The 14,761-nt window shown below is 33.5% G+C and overlaps 1 protein-coding gene across 1 annotated transcript in view; it reads right to left on the bottom strand.

Moving 5' to 3' along the window:
• The window catches only part of KIAA2026 (KIAA2026 ortholog), a 47,646-nt gene that overhangs the window by 19,981 nt on the left and 12,904 nt on the right, over positions 1–14,761 (bottom strand). The window contains 2 exon segments of the mRNA XM_041396958.1: positions 4,442–4,531; positions 9,552–9,628. Coding sequence (XP_041252892.1) covers positions 4,442–4,531; positions 9,552–9,628 — 167 coding nt within the window.

Genomic DNA, 14,761 nt, shown 5'->3' on the forward strand with positions numbered 1-14,761 from the left:
GCATGAATCAAATCCAATAGTGCCACCAAAATAGTCTTGCACTTCAGTAAACATGAAATCTTTCCATGTTCATGTTAAAAACTCCATTTATTTTATTGCAAATTCAGCTAGCATCTACAAAAAAGCCCTAAAGAAAAAAAAAAAAAAAAGCCCACTATTATATGCAAGCACCTGCAGTCCTGTCACTTTCATACTATACAATGTCAAGTAGGGTTTGAAAAAATAATAATAATAATAAAAAAATTCTGCTATGATATGCAACAGTTAAGTACATACAACTGATCAACTAAGTAGCTTAATTAACAGTTTCACACTCACAAAAAGAAATCCTTCACATCACATGAGAGGCAAATTTTCTGAAAGGCAGTAAGAAGATTTCCGTTCACATTGCAAGTCCCCCTGATTGGACCAGACAGAGCTGACCTAGGGAAAAGTGGGATCCAAAATGCCAGAGACTGATAGTTGTTATCCTGTGTAGAGGTCTGACAGAATGCATTACTTTACTGCCTCTTCTCATAAAAGAAATTTTCTATTTTAGATTGAAGTCCTCATGTGATCCTAAAAATACTAGCAAAATGCTCCCCTATCATGTGTTTTTGTCAAAATTATTTTTTCAGAAATACCACTTCCAAGTGTGGAATTAAGCTACTTTGCATATCTTGATCAATTTGCTAGTTATAGAAAATTTCTAGGAGCTCACATTCAACAAATGGCTATGAATATTATATACACAGACTAAATATTCAAAAAACAAACAAGAGCTAAAAATTCAATAAAATATCAATAGAATTTTTAGCCAGTATGTTCTTCCACTTCTGCTTTACTGACTGCTTGTAATTTTACCCACGTCTTATCTATGTCAGTATTAGCAACAAAAGAGATTAATTTCTACTAGTATCTAATTTTCATTGCTGTGAATTCTGGGCTTTTTCTATCGATTCAACCTTTACTCCAGTTTTCAGAATTAAAGGATGCAGCTTCACATGTCCTAAGCAATATACAAGAGCTAGAAGACACTCTAGCTTAGACATTCCTTAGGGTATCAGCCTTTCACTAGCACAGATCATTAAACTTTAAGTCCTTTTAGTCCCCTTTCTGCACTTTTCACATTATTTCCTTATATTTGTATTGCCTTCCTTTATTTCCTAATGTTTAAGTTAGATACAATAGCAAATCTGACTGATTTCTCCTCTCCCTCTGGACACGTAATACGTGGTAAGGAGAGGAATTGTTCAGCAGCTGAAGGAATAGACTTTTTAGAACACCCTGATAATAATATCGCATATAACTTAAAAATCAGTCCCATTTTCTTTTGCCAGCAGATGGACATTGCTGTTCTTACAACAACCACTTAACCTGTAGCAGAATACAAGCACGGGTATTTGTGCAACCCCATCATAAACTGCATTAGAAAACTGGTCTGGCTTACAAACAATTCACCGGCACAAACAAGTAGGTTTAGGTTTATCACAATCTAACTCTCATCATGCAACAGAACAACAGATTTTGCCAGCCTCTCACATGGGATGGCACAGAAAACAGAAGCTTCCAGCGACACAGGGAGTAGGAACTATTTATTTGGTAGCAGTTTTGGCTTATGTCAGTTGAAAGCATATGTGAAATTACAGCATTGCTTCAGAACTGCGTCTAGAGTTCAAGTACAGAGTTGAATGCCTCAAAATCAAAGAACTTACGTAAAATTTAATTTTCTACTCTAAACAGACACAGCAAACTAGCAGAAAGCAGATCTCATCATGGGTATAACAAACTCACCAGGAATCAAGAAAAAGCGCCAGCCTTTTTAAAAGGAAAAATACTACTCATAACTAATTTAAAAGACAATACAGGTGTACAGAAGTAGAAAACCAAACTGTTTTAATCAACCAAACAGTGAAAATACTTTCCAACAGGTTTATTATTTCATTGTTGTAAAAGAAACTTGTTGAAATGCCCAAACTTAAAATTATCCATTACTTTCTATTACATGACCCTATTCTAATTTTATTTTAATTTGCCAAACAAAAATCTGTCATGTCATTTGTTGTCTCAAGTTGATGCTGTGAAAAGTATCAGATACAATCAGTCCAACTACCTACAAAAAATGAGGGAAAACAGTGTAAGTTTATTCATACTAAAAAGGCCCTGTAGCTTAGATCTTTCATTATAGTCTCCATTACTTCCAAGTTCTGGAGAAGGAATTCCTTTTACGTACTCTAGAATGGTCTTCAAGGTAACAAAAGGGAGGTTACAACTAAGAAAAGGTTATCCTTTCAAGCCTTAATTTAAATAAGCTGTACTTCTAAAATATGTTAGTATTTAATTTAACAGTAAAGCTTGCCTTGAAGGTTTTTCTCAGCAGAATGTGTTAGAAACTACTTAAACTGAAATTACCAAGGAGATCAGTTGTGAAGAAGAAAGATTCCTATGGCTTCACCCAGGTCATCACAGCAAACAAAAATCAATATTAAATTACCATGAAGTAGTAAGAACATCACCATCTTTCACTTAAAGCAAGAAAGAAGTCAATGAACAGCATGTAAGTGCCATCATTAAAATAGACTTTCACATTAGGTCAAACTTCCATTATCAAATTAGAAAATTGTTTTACTTAACAGAAGATGCACTTCAAAAAACCAGGACAAACTCAATTCTGGATGCTTCTGATACTGTCACTGTCATTTGGTTAGAGCTGAAGAACGAAAGCCTGCATTTTCTCCAGTTTTTCAGACATCAAACATAATGACACATGGTGTTAGACTTCAAAAACGAAATCCTAAAGACTTCCCTTACAAAGCAAAACTTCATTTTAACAAGTTCAAATTTATGACTAGTCACCTAATTTAACACTTTTCTATTTGAATGTTTGAAAGGTAAATATAAGAGTTCCCTGATAAATACTTTTTTCAAAAGCAGTATCTCACTTTACTGTTTCCCCATAACCACATCTTCAGCAATTAATCCTAATCCTTATCCTTTTTCTTTACATGAAATTTCTAACAACACAAGCATTTAGAGACACAGAATCATGATTTGATAGGTCTATAAAGACACAACAGAAGATTATCCTTACCTCACAACTACTGAATGTTGAATGAATTGTATCTTAATTCCCTGTACTTAACTGTTTGGGTTTTTTAAGATGGTGCAATTAGAACTAAACATAGTATTCCTGCTGAAGTCATGCAACTTACTTAGATAATGACATTATCAGATTTCAGTTTAAAGTGCAATTATGACATATTTAGCATTTGTCTACCCTTGAAGAAGTCATGTTCCTGCAGTTTTAATAGCAGACTGAAAGTCTCATCTACACCAAGATTATTGATATGCTGTAGCGTATCAATATAGTCTATACGCTATTTTAGCATATATATACTCTAATTTTGGGCTTGTTATCCTATTGCTGACATAGCCCTTCTGATAACCTCTTGGCATTCTTATGCTAAAACCAGTTTACAATTTAGCAACTACAAAATAATTTCAAGATTACGCTGGTATTATTCCTTTGCCTACATTAACAACTATGCTAATTGCACTGATACTTGTCTTTTAGAATCCTAACTTATTTGCCTCTCTTCTACCACAGCTCTTTCCCCTACTGAAATAACTTCAGAATATATTGATTCTTCACGAGACTATTAACTTTCCCTTGAATTAAAAGCAGCCTGATTTCTAACAGAAAAATCAACACTTCTAACTACTACTTTTTCATAAGAAATGCCACCATAGAAGTGCCTACCAGAGGTTCAATAAACAGAACCACAATGAAAAAAGTAGTTAAGAGTTCTGTAGAGTACGATTCATGTATTTAAACTCATCTACCATTTTAATAAGAATCACTGCCTTCTACAAAAGGCATGCTGGATTCTCTTGTCCGTTATTCCTTTGAGCAACTGTTTTCAGTTGCACAGACTCAGTGATCCAGTGTATATTGGTAAAATTTGTATCTCAATCTGATATCAAAAGCCAGACAGCATGCTTTCTGGTACAAACTCCTTCAATAAATACTAAATAAAGTAAAATTTAATAACACGTGCAAAAAAGAGGAATTAAGAATTCTAGGTTACTAGAAATTCTGATAAACACTGCATAGGCAGATATGAGAATTCTATCCTGTAATTATTTGCTGGTAAGAACTTGTCCTCAGGGCAAAATAGTCACATGTTTAATGGAGATTAACTACTCATTCTAAGGTATTACCACTATCTATATTTTGTTTTGGCATGGAGAAATGCTAACACAGGTGATGAATTCACTTATCATAAAAACATTGAGAACAGAGCACAACACACAGGAAAGATTAAGATTACAGTCCCCAGGTATCAACCTTAGGAGGTTTCATGCAGTTATGGAAGAGCATAAAAAGTTCAGTTGACAGGCCTCAGCAAGTAACTGACACTGTTTCATATCAATACAAGAGAAAGCTTTTAATGTCACATACCGATTTCTTTTTAATGTCCTCCAGATCTTTGAGTTCATTCTCAATCTTTGTGATTAACTCCCTGAGTTCATCAAGATTAGTGCAAATAAGCTAAAAAACAAATGAACACAAACACTTGGTGATGTGGGACTTGGAAAATTTACAGTTATATTAAATAAAATTTAAAAGCACATTATTACTTAGTGCCACCATTTGATTTGTATTTCCTTATAGTATTTTCAAGCATAAAAAAAAAAAATCAAACAAAAATCAGGACTTGCTGAAAAAGGAAAATCTAAGTAGAAAATATTCTTATTCTTCAGACATAAACCATATCTCTACCTGTAAGCTTCCATTTCAAAATTTAGGTATTTTCTTAAAACTTCTGTGAATGACAACTACCAAATTTCTCTCAAGTACAGTGATGACTTAGAACAGCTTTGAGTATCAAACAATTCCCTGGCAAAATAAGTATACTAACTTTGTAGCATGCTGTGTTTATAACATTTACACTTGGTACCACTTTTCCTGACTATAACTTTATATGCTTACACTGAGTATTCCATCTCTGGATATGTTCAAGAGGCATGTGGTTCAGTGGTTTCAGGGTGACAGGGGTAGTACTGGGTGAATGGTCAGACTGGATGATATTGAAAGTCTCTTCCAACCTTGATTATTCTAAGAAAACTTAGTCATCTACCAAATCTACCTACTTAATGTATGTTTTGAGAAAGTATTATATTCTTCCAATTCTTGTCTTTAGAAACAGCTTTTTATATTTTTTCCTTTCAGAAAATGGACGCTATTTTCTTGAAAAAAATTGTCATACAAAGGTGATCTGTATATTTTGTCTTACCATCACCTACGGCAAGTTAAGACTTAAAGAACTAGTAATTATTAAGATGTTAGGTTCTTTTGGATTATGTTATAATAAGACTTGCTTCTTCTGAACACCCTTAGGTGGACATGTTTTCCTTTCTTCTGGAAACATGCAGCAATAATTTAAGAAAATTAAATAAAAAACCCCATACAACACATATCCTCATGAAAATGTTTTTATCAAATAACTGCTAAGTATTTTTACCAAATCAGTACTTTATAATAACATATTTTTACTTCAAATTCAGGTGCAGTTTTTGATTTTCAGGAAATTCATATTAGAAGAAGCACTTTTGCTAGTCACTATTAAAACACTGAACACTTTTAGCAAAGTAAATTTCAGAAACCTCAAGTGCACATGTGCCGTTATTTTCATAACATTGTGTACATTTGAAGCATTGAGGAAATTGAGTGACTCAAATCAAAGTTCACCTTTTTCACATCTATCAAGTTTAGAGTAACAAATTAATAAGGAAATTGGCAGTGTCTTGCCACAGACTGTGTATGCAAAATTTACTTGTGAAAGGTATCCCTCTTAACCCAGAAAACAAAATTACTATGGGTAACTGTATGGGTAATTAGGTTCAAAATGCATGTCCTGCACTTAAAGGAGTCCCAAATACCAAAAATATAAACTGAAGCCAAATATTGGTTGTGTCTGGCCTGTGAAGAAATCCATGACACTATATCATTAAGCAAAAAAGTACATCACAAAGTCCTAGACACAAGTCAATAAAGGCATGGATAAAGGTTTTCCCTACACAACTATAATCCATTTTTTGACTATATACTTCAGTTACTGAAGTCTATTGTTACTTTTTATTTTCTCCTACGAGACCAATTCAAACTACGCAATTGTGAAAAACAATGCCAATAAATAAAGTTCAATTGCCTTGGGGCTGGGGCTGACAGGCAAGAGTAATCAAATCTCTAAGTCACAATTTTGATCAGATGAGATGTACATTTGAGGGTCATAACTGTGCGTCAATTACCTACTGATAAAATAAGAAAGGTAACAGCAGCTGAGCTTGGAGAATTCATGGTCAAATTAGTTTAGCATTTTAAATACTCCAATACTGAACTGAAAAGCATTATAAAAATGGTTCAAGAAAAAACTTTGATTTTTTAATTCACAGCATGATTTGAGATGACGAAATAAAGATGCACACTGACTGGGAAAAAGCTAATTCTGAAACTTCTCTCATATGGTCAGCTTTTCCCATTTTAGAGAATGAAGCTAGTGTTATGAAGGAAGGATGAAAAGAACAGTGATAAAAATAACAAAGTGTAGTGTACTTTATACCTTTTGATATGGACTCTAGATGCTATTTCTCCCAATGAGATTCTTATTTATATTTCAGTATTCTTTGCTTATGGCTGGTAATTGGTGGAACTTAGCGATTTAGTTTTCTGCAAACAACACTGACTTCTAATTGTTTTGTATGTTTTAATGGGTAAGTTAACATGAAGGCAAAAAAAAAATAAAAAATGTTACAATCTAATAATTTTGTCACATTTTGATAGCTTACTGGTAGTTTCACATATAGTTCTTGAAGAACATGCCTTCTAATCACCTATCATGAAGAAAATAATCTGAAGTGAAAAAATGTTTCGATTTTGAATTATCAGAGAGAATGAAAGATTAGTTCCTATTCTCTAGAACACTACATGGTGGCTTAAAGATCCAGCCTGTAAATGTTTACATTAATGTAATCTCATCAGTTGTGTACATGTTAACTGCAAAAAAACCACCATCACATCCGGCACAGTACTTACTACATAGGGACTAATTTGTCATAGGCAATAAGCATCCTGTTTTTCAATTGTATACCAATTATATTCCAATTGAAGAGGAAGCTTCAGATATTCAGTAAAATTTCAAATTTAGTGTTCAACTTTCATGTTATAATGCAACCTCAGATCTCAGTATTCTCTCAAAGACCCTTACTGACTCCTAGAACTTCAAGGAACAAAGACAAAAAAAATCTGCCCTGAATTTTTAAGAGAAGACAGGAGCTCAAGCTCCATTCCAACTTGGAACTCTCCTGTAATCAACTTATAAATGAACTCTTTAGCATTACAGAACCCAGTGTATTCCCCACACCATTGATGCTTTTTCCTTGCCCCCTTAACTTCAGACAAACTTTTTGCAGAATTTTAACTCACTTCAACAGGGTCTCACACTTTATTTCAAGTTATTTGTGTAATGACTGTTAATTATAATTGTATTTCCTATGAAGCTGCTTTTTTATCACTCACATCTACATGTGGAAAATGTCACAAGCAAGACACAACTAAATAATGACCTATGAAGCTGTAAACCCAATTCTCCAATAATTCTCAAAATATTAAAATAGGGACTTGGTTTCTGTGCATTTTTATTTGGTAAAAAGAATTTAATTTGCATCTGCTTTTGATTTGAATTTGTTTGGTTGTTTGCAGGGCTTTGAGGATTTTGTTCAAAGCAGGCTTGAGCTATATATTATAAAAATGGTACTCTAAATATTAGATTAAGTAGCACTATTACCTTCTGAATTTTCACTAGTAATTGATTTTGATTTGTGTCACTGCCCATATTAAAAGACTTATTAATACTCATTTACTCAGCTTTAAAGCCAAGTCATGATTTTCAGAAGATCCACACTTAAGTACAGAACCTAATCTTATAAACTAAAGTGCTTTCTGGCTTGGTTTGTGGTTTTTTTTTTTACATTTGTAGGCTTCAGGCACTTGAAGCATATTATACTTAATTTATTAACTTGTACTCCAAAAGAACTAATATATCGATATGAATAGCAATATTCTTGTGGTTATGCCTCCCATCATATCTCACAGGGCCTGTAAGTTCTAAGCTGTTTTTCCAAATATTTAAAAAATATACTTGTACCTTCAACTACTTATATAATTTCATAAAGTTTGGCCATTTGTGTATGTGGGTAAGAGTATATTGAAGCATAAATTACTAGACTCCCAGAAGTCTTAGTATTATTCCAAATATAAAAGGTTTAATATTTGCAAATTCTTCAAACAGTCATACGTCTTGAATGAGTCAGGTTAAGCTGTTAAAAAGCTCCCTAATAAGATTAAACCGCTCAATACTAATCAGTTTGAGCCTGACCTAAAACAGATATGAGTCCTAGCTTTGACCAAAAGAGTCAAAAGTATTTTGCCACATTTTAATATAAGGTTTTACAGAAGATAAGTATACACTTAGATAGATATACATATATTTTATCTACTAAAGCTAAAAGGTTGGGCTAAGTTTTAGATAGACTGCTTAAATGCAGCTGTTTAATCATGCAAGAATTTTTTTCTAAACTAAATGTATATATCCATGGCATGCAGACAAAGTGCTTTGAAAAAAAAATTAGACACGTACCTGTTTTCTGGAGCTATGAGACAACATTTTAGTCATCACCATTACAATATAGATAAAGTCAGCGTACACTTAAATATCAGTCATCTCTCAACATTAACTGTTACTACCCAATTTTAACACAAGAAATTCTACTATCTCCATCTGAAACACATGATCATGATGGGATCAACTGATTCAGGGTGAGGGTATTACAAAACAGCCGTGATTCAATGCAAGCCTACTGGCCAACTCGCACAGACTGCTTTCTGAAGGAAAAAAAAAAAATAGCCAAAGGAGAACTTTAATCTAAGCAGCCTTGCATACACAGAGAGCAACTTAGAATTGAAGTACTGTAACACTTCTACTACAGTACCATGAAACCATATTAGCATAATTAATAGTCTTGTTACTTTCTATAGCCTAAGAGGTCCTAGCGGCCTAGAAATTACATGCTGATAAGGAATAACAGTTGCAAGCAGGGTAAGCACAGCTGCCTATAAAGTTTTTGGAAGTCTTTTAGTTAACTAAGCCAGATTTCAATTCAAGAACCACATTGTTGCACCTCATACAAAATCAAGTAATTTTAACCCAAACAGTTATATCTACCATAAAAATGTCTTTTAAAAATCCTAGTTTTTACAGGTTTTATACTGTAACAGATATATCTGGGATCATAAACAATACTGAAAATAGTGTTTCAGCTGCACTTCATAAAAATGGTAAAATATTTTCTACCATGAGAAGGTGAAATGTACTTCCAAAAATATCAGTTTAAGCCTTAAAAACTAGAAGAAGCTTCAGTGAGTATTTCCAAGGTCTCTATCAGAAACTAAAGGATTAATTTCATAGATATTCAGATTTCAAGTGCTTAAAACAAAAATTAAAATAATTTACCTGAAATTCTGGTATGGTAGACGTTCTGACACCTTTCCTCTTCTTTGTGATTGCTTTTTTAGATAACGATTTTTTTCCTTGTAAGATTAAAAAAGAAAAGCTTCATAATGCTGTTCATTGTACTTTATTAATAAAACTAAATTACATACAGACTTGTAAGTTAAATTGCAACTAACAGGTGGTTTTCAGTAAGTCACATAAACATGATGAATCAGAACTAGACTCAGCAGAAGCAAGCACTGAACAAGTATCTGTGCAATCTTTTTGTGGAGTGGAAGGAAAAAAAAAGAAGAAAAAGCCCACTACAGTTTCAGTAATACAGCACCTAAAAATCTAAGTCATAAAAGTAACATTGACACCACTCTTCTGAAAGAAGTGAAATCCAGAACTTAAGACACAAACATAAGAAACAGAGCCTCTTACCTGCAAGATTTGTTTCTCTAACATTCTAAAGAACCACACATTAGGATCTGGGATAGCTGGGATAGGATCTGTATGTAATAGTAAAAAAATACCCGGAAACCACAAGTAGTATCTAGAAATCCCTGATTGAACACATTGAATTTACCAAGGAAATTAGATTGATTTGTTTACACTGCCTGTGGCAATACCTAACATTTTTAGAAGGCAAACAACCTCCTATAATGCACTTCACAAGCAGCTGTGCTATATACAAACAGATATAACAAAAAATCTCTGTGAAGGTAAGGAAGTGCTCTACTGCCTACAGTACGAGAGTTCACAAACCATACACATTTCTCAAATCAAGTAGTTATGCCACCAAGCAAGACAGCAAAGTTGCTTATATGGTTATTTCTACATTCATATGGTAAATTCAAACAAGATCACCTTTAACTTGTTCACTCAGGCCAAAACCATCATTCTATTATTAACATTTGTTCACAATCAGGAGTCCCAAACAATAATTTAAAACCTTAAACAAAAAGCTTGAAGAAAGTAACAATTTAATGTGGAATTTGTTGTCAACTAGCATGATTGCAGGCACATGGTAACAACACAAGCACAGGCAGTTTCAATATTTAAATTAATGAAAATATTGCACTTAACCTTCTTTCTAAGAGATGCTTTAAGTGTGTGCAAATGCATATGTACATGTACATACAAATATTCATAGATGCCTATGCATCTGTTTTTCCAGTTTATTACACTATGAGTTTCCTGAACATCTTACTTGACTCTGAAATAAACACACTTACGGGACAAGGCACAGGGCTTGAAGAATCTAGATCTGAAACTCCACATAAAATCAAACTATATTAAAATCAATAAAGCAACCTAGAAACTACCAATACCAAACATACCGAAAAATTTAAAGAGCCCTCAAATACAAAAAATAAATACTTACATATTTCACATTAGATAACAACTGATAAAACAGAGAAGCTTATTCACTAGAACAATAACCCAAACAGTCTGACAATGGGAAAAAATGTCTGTATTTTTGTTATATGCTTTATGACTATAGCTGCATGCTACTACTGAAAACAATGCTGTTCATTGAAAGAACTAAAGTAGATGCTTAGAAGCTTTCTTGACAAAATGACTCAAAAAGAAGTCTGGTCATATGGCTGCTCCTTTTAAAAAATGTTATCTGGAAACAAAATGAAAAGGCCAAAAAAAAAGGCAGCTAGATTGTCTTGCTTCTTTACAAAAAGGAAAATTTTAATATGTTTAAAATAGAATTTTCATTTTACTTGAATACTTTCACCATATTTTTCAATAAGTATTTACTTGATTATTTTCAGCATCCAGTGCTATATGACATATTATGCAGTGTAATTCAAGAAGTAACAGTTAAACAGAAGTATTCTCCTTTCCCTAATATATCCTCATGAAAAGCAGGAAAACTTTTAGAAAGAGCTATAAATAATTAGAAACGCAAAAAAATAAACATTTCTTTCTTCACATCAGCATCTGAAAAGCATGAAGTAGGAAAGATACAGAGTTACAGACATATCAAGAATTAAAAGAAACCATCTAGAAGCACAAGAAAATGAGCCTTACTCATTAAATTAAAAATAGAGTCTGACATATCATAAAGCATAGCTGTTTGAATATATGTACCAAAAGATCTACAGAATTGCTGGTAACTGCTGTGAGCAAAGCACATATCTGTATAGAGCAACATCACAGTCTTTTTCCCGTTTTTTTGACACCAGACATCCTATGGTGTAGGCGTTTTTTGAGATCATGTATTAAAAAGGAAAAAAAAACTACAGATACTTCTACCATGGGAGGGAATTAATATGTACAGCCAACTACTTACAGGAAATTAATCTTCTATTTCAGTAACACCCTTTTAAAATACAAAATTATATTAGAAAGAAGTTGTAGTGGTAGTACTGATAATTGCTCCCTTTTAGAAAAGCTTGTATCTGGTTTTCCAAAAATCCTTTGTCAGCTTTAAACAACGGTAACAGAAACCAAATCTTTCACAATTGGCAGTTATCTGTAATTCATACAGATATGTATGAACTATGTAATTCATATCTGTATTACACAGGTGAAATACGTTTTTAGTAAGTAGATAAAATCCCAGTTTTGCGACCCAGAGGTGTGATGGTTCTGCAGATATCCCCCTCAGCACCCAGACTTGCAACTGTGTAATAAACTCAAGCATCTTTTCTATGTAATTGGTCAGAAAGACCCTGGTAACGCTGTCTTCGGATAACAAAATCACTGGTGAGAGGCAACTTCTCAAATCAATCTGCTGAGGTCTGCTAGAGATCTTTTGTCCATAATCCTGGATGAAGAAATTATCTTAAAGGCTTATATTAATTCCTGAGCAGTTGGAGTAATGTTTGTGACAGCAGTTAGATCACAATGCATTTTGAAACATGGTGCACTGTGTCTTTCAGGGCATACTCAGTATACAAATAAACTTAATTACTGACTAAAAGCAACCAATAAGAAAAACCTTAGAACCTTAGCATAACCTTATTAAACCTTAGTTTGATATTTATAAATTAAGAATCTCATATACATAATCTGCTTAGTTCACCTACTCAATTCAACACAGCCTATTTCCTGTCCACATTTAAAGATATTCCACTGTAACTTTACATTCACTAACAATTTACTGTGCCACAATCAGTAATTATGTCTCCACACAGTCTTTTCCAAAAAGCTCCATATCTCAGTTTGGTTTCAGTTTAGAGTAGAAGAGACTATCAGGCACCTCACCACAACAGGAGTTCATAGGAAGTCAACATTTTATTAACCAAGAAACCCTTAGCCAGCAGTGTGAAAATTCTTAAGAAATTAAACTTAAGTTCAGTAGGTCCAGGGGAAATCTGACTGCCACAGGTTTTCCTTTCAAGCCAAAACAAATTCTACAGACACTGTCAGTGAAAAGCAACTAAAAAAGTAACATAACTAGGACCTGAACACTAATTATGAGCATCCAAAAACCACTCTAGGGAGATTAGATGTAACTAAAACACAAGCCATCTCAAGTTGCTTTTGCCATCTAAGGGTGAAGAAGGAGAAACAAAAAGATAATTCAGATCTCTTCTAGTACTATTTTTGGCATAAAAATGAGACTAATAAAACATGGAGTCCCACAAATGTTCTTGACACTTGTAAATTAATAACTCCTACATTGGGGTCAACATGATTTGAAAACAGAAACATTTTTATAGATCTAGTAAAACTTTTTATTATGAACTCTGGTATATGAGTTCTTGCGCCTTCTCCTTGAAGAACAAAAGCAATGTCAATCCATGATTCAAATTACAACGTGACAACACAGTGCAATTTTGAATTAAAACTTATTTTAATAATTTTTTTATAAGACTGCAACTTTTTTCTTGGATATGGAGCAGAGCCTTGTTATCTCAGATGAAGCAACAGATGTTTTTACTATCGAACACTAACTCAGTAGTATTTGTCATGGTAGAATACAGTTAAGTTAGCCCTGTCCAACTGCAAGAATTTCTATTTTTTTCACTAATTCTAGCAGCAACTGCAGTGTTATCAAATTAAATAACAGGCCCTGTTATCCTTCCATTAACAAATCTGTAAGACAGACATTATGTGTTTCAAAGATTTGGCAACTACTGTACGTATCCTGTTTCCTTTTAATCTTTTACTCTCCTATATTGCTCCCAACAGCTCTTTTACAAAATATAACATGATGCATGGAAAATGAAGCATTATTATAGAGTCTTGAAGTTTCCATATTGACACAGCATAAACTTTTATATAGTCAGATTAGCTAAGTCGGTCTGAACAAGTGCATTAATATTGCTGATTTACAGAACAATGTCTGAAACCCTATAAAACCTGAGTGGTACATGTTTCTGAAGACAGTGGCACTGAAGCTTAATGCATGGAGTGCATTGTTACTTGCTGGAATACCTCACTTAATGTTTTCAACGTGATCAATAGGCTGTTCCTTTATCTACAGGCTAGACCACATGACAAAGTTTTTACAACACTGAAAAACCTCCAGAAGACTTCTGAATATTAAACTCCCAAGGACAGTAAACTAGGTACTACAAAATTGCTGCCAGGCTGTTGAATTAATTTTCTCACATTCAAGCAATGCTTGACTTTATACACAAAATGTAATGGTACTCTAAAGAAATAAAATATATAGTAAAATGGACTTCAGCAGAATTTTCCAGAGCATGAGTGTATGGTACAGAATTTACATCCAAGGTTATTCTAAAATCATGTGAATTGGTGTTTTCTAGACCAACTGGAATAAAAAGAGATTCAATTTACACTTACTACAACCACTGCATCAGGCATAACACAGTTATGATATGCCTGATGCAGTGGTTGTAGTAAGTGTAAATTGACTACAACCTCAAGCAGCCTCTGGTGCCTTCTATTTTCTCAACCATACAGATGTTCCAAATTTCATCCAATCCCTGTTTCAAACATGCAATTGTAGGATTCTCATGGTCTTGCACTGAAACTTATATAACCCCGGTAAGAAAATAACATTAAAAAATTAATGCATAGCATGCAGCTGTTTACAGAACTGCTCTCTGTCTTTCCATTACATTTAGTACTACTCTGTCAATAATTCTGACACAGAACACTGCCCAGTAATAACCATCACCTTGTTTCAAAGACATAGATTTAGTAAAGTGGTCACACCTTTTCATAAATGGTAAGAAAACTTTGTCACTACGGTAAAGGTCATAACATAGCTGTATTCTCCAGTAAGTTCCTCCTAC

Source organism: Onychostruthus taczanowskii, unplaced genomic scaffold, assembly GCF_017590055.1.
Source record: "Onychostruthus taczanowskii isolate IOZ18803 unplaced genomic scaffold, ASM1759005v1 scaffold133, whole genome shotgun sequence".
Taxonomy (NCBI): Eukaryota; Metazoa; Chordata; class Aves; order Passeriformes; family Passeridae; genus Onychostruthus; species Onychostruthus taczanowskii.